The sequence below is a fragment of the Thalia democratica genome, chromosome 8 (assembly GCF_965202585.1).
Source record: "Thalia democratica chromosome 8, ktThaDemo2.hap1.1, whole genome shotgun sequence".
In the NCBI taxonomy this organism is placed as follows: domain Eukaryota; kingdom Metazoa; phylum Chordata; class Thaliacea; order Salpida; family Salpidae; genus Thalia; species Thalia democratica.
Genome location: NC_139172.1, coordinates 44,946,916 through 44,951,203, shown reverse-complemented (window position 1 = coordinate 44,951,203; position 4,288 = coordinate 44,946,916). Strand labels below are relative to the sequence as shown.

The 4,288-nt window shown below is 25.5% G+C and overlaps 1 protein-coding gene across 1 annotated transcript; it reads right to left on the bottom strand.

Annotated features, from left to right (window-relative positions):
* Positions 1 to 209: 209 nt before the first annotated feature.
* On the bottom strand, positions 210 to 1,472 carry LOC145843260 (ubiquitin-conjugating enzyme E2 ubc-18-like). The gene is made up of 4 exons (XM_082950723.1): positions 1,437 to 1,472; positions 1,033 to 1,134; positions 610 to 793; positions 210 to 355 (listed from the first exon to the last, which is right to left on the bottom strand). The coding sequence occupies exons 1-4, from the start codon at positions 1,470 to 1,472 to the stop codon at positions 210 to 212; spliced, it is 468 nt and encodes a 155-aa protein (XP_082806849.1).
* Between the last annotated feature and the right edge of the window lie 2,816 nt (positions 1,473 to 4,288).

The following is a 4,288-nucleotide window of genomic DNA, read 5'->3' as shown; positions in this document are numbered from 1 at the left end:
AAAAAGTATATTTGTTTGAAGTATCAGGCATGATAGTTTTCAGCATTTAAGCATAAGACGCTCGAATACGTTTCATGTATCATTAAACAACTAAATCATATCAATAGTATTTGGTCTAGTTTATTATTTTTTAAGTACTATAAAAATCAATTTTATAAAATAATTTATCTACTAATATGAATGAAATGACGCTTGAGTGCGTTTCAAGCTTAACGCTTCATTGCGTTCTTCTTGGTATGCTCGGCTGCCTTCTTGGCGAATTGTTTCTTGTCTTTTACGAAAAGCTCTCCAATTTCTGGCACCAATGCATGAGTACCTTCCGGGTTGGCGATGCGATCGAACAATGCTATTAAAACTGTTGAAAAATACTGAAGTTTTATGATTTATTTTTAACCTCAGATGTAAGTAACTAAAAGATTTTGATTGAACTAAAAAATAAGACAAGGGATAAACAAATTCAATTCTTTGTACAAACAAAACAATAATAAATTTAATACATTATTAAACTTTTTGTGCTATTTTATTCAACCAAATATAAGCTATACGGACAACTATGCTCCTTAATTAGCAATCCATTATTTATAGTAGTACTTAAAACAAAAAACTCACCTGAATTTATTTTGGTTGCTGGCGCCCAATTGTCAGCGGTGAGAAGCGGAAGACAGACTTTTCCGTTGGCGTCCACATTACAGTGGTAGATTGGGGTGGTGAAGTTTATTGTGGGCGGTTTGAAGGGGTAGTTATCACAAAACTTGATGTTCACCATGAACGAACCCTTGTCATATGGACTTCCCTGTGTGAAAAAGGATTGCATTGCTTTAACATATTCTAAAGCAAACCTTTTTGATATAGGATTGCTTTTATTTCTATTTTTAGTATTTTAGAAAAAAAAAATTTCTTTAACATTCTTTTACATTGGTTTTTTACCAATTTAGATGTTTAATTGTAATGAAAGTTGAGCTCTTAATTAATTTAAAAAATTTTGTTAACACTTATATCATAAAAGAAATGTTTAACATAAAAATTACTTACTGGTAAGATCCTAATATTCCACTCTTTGATGTTAGATCCATCAGCGAGTTCCAATTCTGTGAATCCATCAGGAAGACCTTGGCTACACAACAGTCCGTATTCCTGAGAATAAAAAAATAAGAAATAATTTTTAGTTTTTCTCTACAGAAGAGAGGTTATTGCTAATAAAGAACAAACTGTTAATTTAAAGGCTTTTCAAAAGACCTTTTTTAAAACAATTGCGTGTACTACTTTTTAACAAATATTTCTTTCATTTGAGAGCTTTAAACTACTAAAGAGGTTATTTTAAATCATATACCAGCTAAATAGTTTTTTCTAATTATTATATAAAGTAATAATATTTTCTAGTTGTGGAACTTTAAGTATTAAAAAAGGTTAATAATTAATATACACAAACCACTAACTTTTTGACATCTCTTCAGGCATTTATCTACAACCATTTTTCTGTTATTGTTTTACTAATTGGTTTATTAATCTGAAATGATTTATTGCTAGGCTTATATCTTACTGGTGGAATACATAACTTATAAATGAACTTATATTTGACTTCTAAAAACTTCTAAGTAAATTTAATACATAAATTGAAATAAACAAAACAAAATTTTGGACTATTAAATACTAAAATTAGCAGAAGTAGTCAACTGTTTAAGTTTACTTTTCCATTTATATAAAATATTTATTTAAAATTAATATTTATTTACAAAAGATCTGCTTTAAAACAAAGTTTTATGAAAATAGCTTATGAAAATGTATTTAATTGTAAATATTAAGTGAAGTTATGGTTGCTCACTCCTAAAGTGTTATTACAGATTTACATAATCAACTTAAAAGTTTCTTTAATCAACTTTTAATTAACAACATATGGCAATTTTGCTTATGTAAAAAAACATATACCAGATTTATCACTAAACTGAGTGTTAAGTAGGTTTGCCACTGGTTTTTGAGAAATTTTTACTCAGGTTTTCTGAATTACTTCTAGGTTTTTGATAGTACATATTTTTGAACTACTTTAAAGTTTAAAACTTTGTTAAGTAATATAAAACATTGAAAAAATGCAGTAGAACTACTTTAGTGTGGTTTTTAGTTTTAAAAAAATATGATGACAAAAATCTTTTATATCTTTTGTTAAAATTTAAGGTTTATTTTCAAAATTTCTTAAACTCCAGGTTTTTTGAGTTTTATTTTTCAAAATTAATTGTCAAATTCTTGTTAATCCAGGTTATTTGTCAAACCTGGTTAAGGTTTTATCAAGCTAATTTAAGTCAGCCAGCTTGAGATTAAAAAAAGCTATAAAAAATTCACTCTTAACCAATCTATGATACCGAAAACTACCATCACATTAATTCAAAAACACCATTAAAAAAAAGTTAAAATAAATAAAGAGGATAAAAAACAACAAAAAATATTTGGACTTAAAATTGCATTCAAATTAGGCTGAGCTTTGCATAAAAAACTAAATAAGTATGAATTATCATAAACTGTAAGAAAAACTTTAATTTAGCCTGAGTTAACCAGATTTTTTTTGTTTTTTTACATAACTCTTAATAGTGTATAATACATACTAAAACTTGTATTAGAAATTTATGGATGGTTATCCTTTTTAAAAGGTCAATAGTTAACTTAAAGTTTGTCATGACACCATACAAACACAAATTAAAACTAATTATAACTGACTTTTTTAAGATTTTTGTCTTTGGCAGGGTTGCCAGTGGTTTTTGGAAAATCTTTTTTAGGATTTCAAAATTTTTTCCAGGTTTTTAAAATTTCACATTTCAGCTTTAATTTAAAATAAATTTTTTAGTTAAAAAATTATTCAAATAGTAAAACAACACTGAAAAGGTACTCTAAAGCTACTTTAAATGTATTTAAAAACTAAAATAAATTGATGATGACAAAAACTTTTTATCTTTATGATAGATTTTTTGGGTAAAATAAAAATTTAATTATTTTTAATTTATAAGTTGTTTGAAATTCCAGGTTCTAAATTCCAAGTTTAGACCAGGTTTTGTTATATTTTTTTTTTTCAAATTTCAGTTTTTTTTATTGTAAATTGTCATCTTTAAGGTTTTTTCAGGTTTCCAGATTTTGCGGCAATACTAGTCTAAGCAACTTTAAATGTTTATTTTAATACAAAAATTTTAAAAACCATTTTATAAGTCTAATATCTGAAATTTTAAACAATTAGTAATAAAAGCGATTAAATCTACTATTATAAGTTAATTTTCTATTTGAAACTCATTACAAAAACATATATTAAGTTGTTTATTAATCTATGAAGGTAGAAAATACTATCAATTATTAAATATTTAACATATTTGAAATATTTTTCGAGTAATTTTATATGAAGTTAAACTTGGCCAACATTTAGTAAAATTAAAAGCCAATTTTTTAAGAAAGTATACTTTTAAAGGTCAGTCTGAGCTGAAAAAAGCTAGGTCAGCAAATTCATAAAAGCTTTTTTTTTAGTACTTTTATTCCTAACCATACCCAACAATATTTAAAACCATAAAAAGTATAAGTAGTCTTAACTAAAAACAAGATTAAACTTTTTTTTGCTATCTCTCCTTATTTTTAAGCTTTTTTCAGCAAATACTGGCCTTTTTCTAAACTTTATTTAAAACAATTTTGACTAAACTAGTTAAAATACATACAATAAAAAAACATATATTACCAAACTATACTACCTAAACAAACATTTATTAGATTGAGTAGTTTTTAACAACTCAAATTAATATCAGTATATGTTTATTATTTTGTGGAAATTATACTAAACACTAATATGTTGGTCTTGTCTATAAAAAGAATTAAACGAATTTGGTCTTTCAATACTTGTAACCGAAGCATTAAAATTGCTTTTTATTTTAATGATAGCAGGGATAAAGAAACAAATCAAGTCAAACTGCAAAAGTAGAGCTATTAGCAATGCATTATATGCAAACACTACATTATTCACCAACCATTAAAATTAAAAATTTATAATACGCAACCTTGTTCAGTATTCAGAAATCTTTTTTTCTCAAATTTATAATGTCCTCAAACAAATGTTATTAAAATGTTTCTCATGATTCCCAGGTGAATAATTTTATAAATTTATAGACTGAGAGATAAATCAAGTCAAATTACAAAAATATAGCTACTAGGCCTTTTTAAGCAACCGCAAAATTATTCATCAAGCATTGCAATTTAAACTTGAAAAAACGAAAACATGTTCAGTGTTCAGAAATCTTTATTTCTGAAATTTATAATGTCCTCAAAA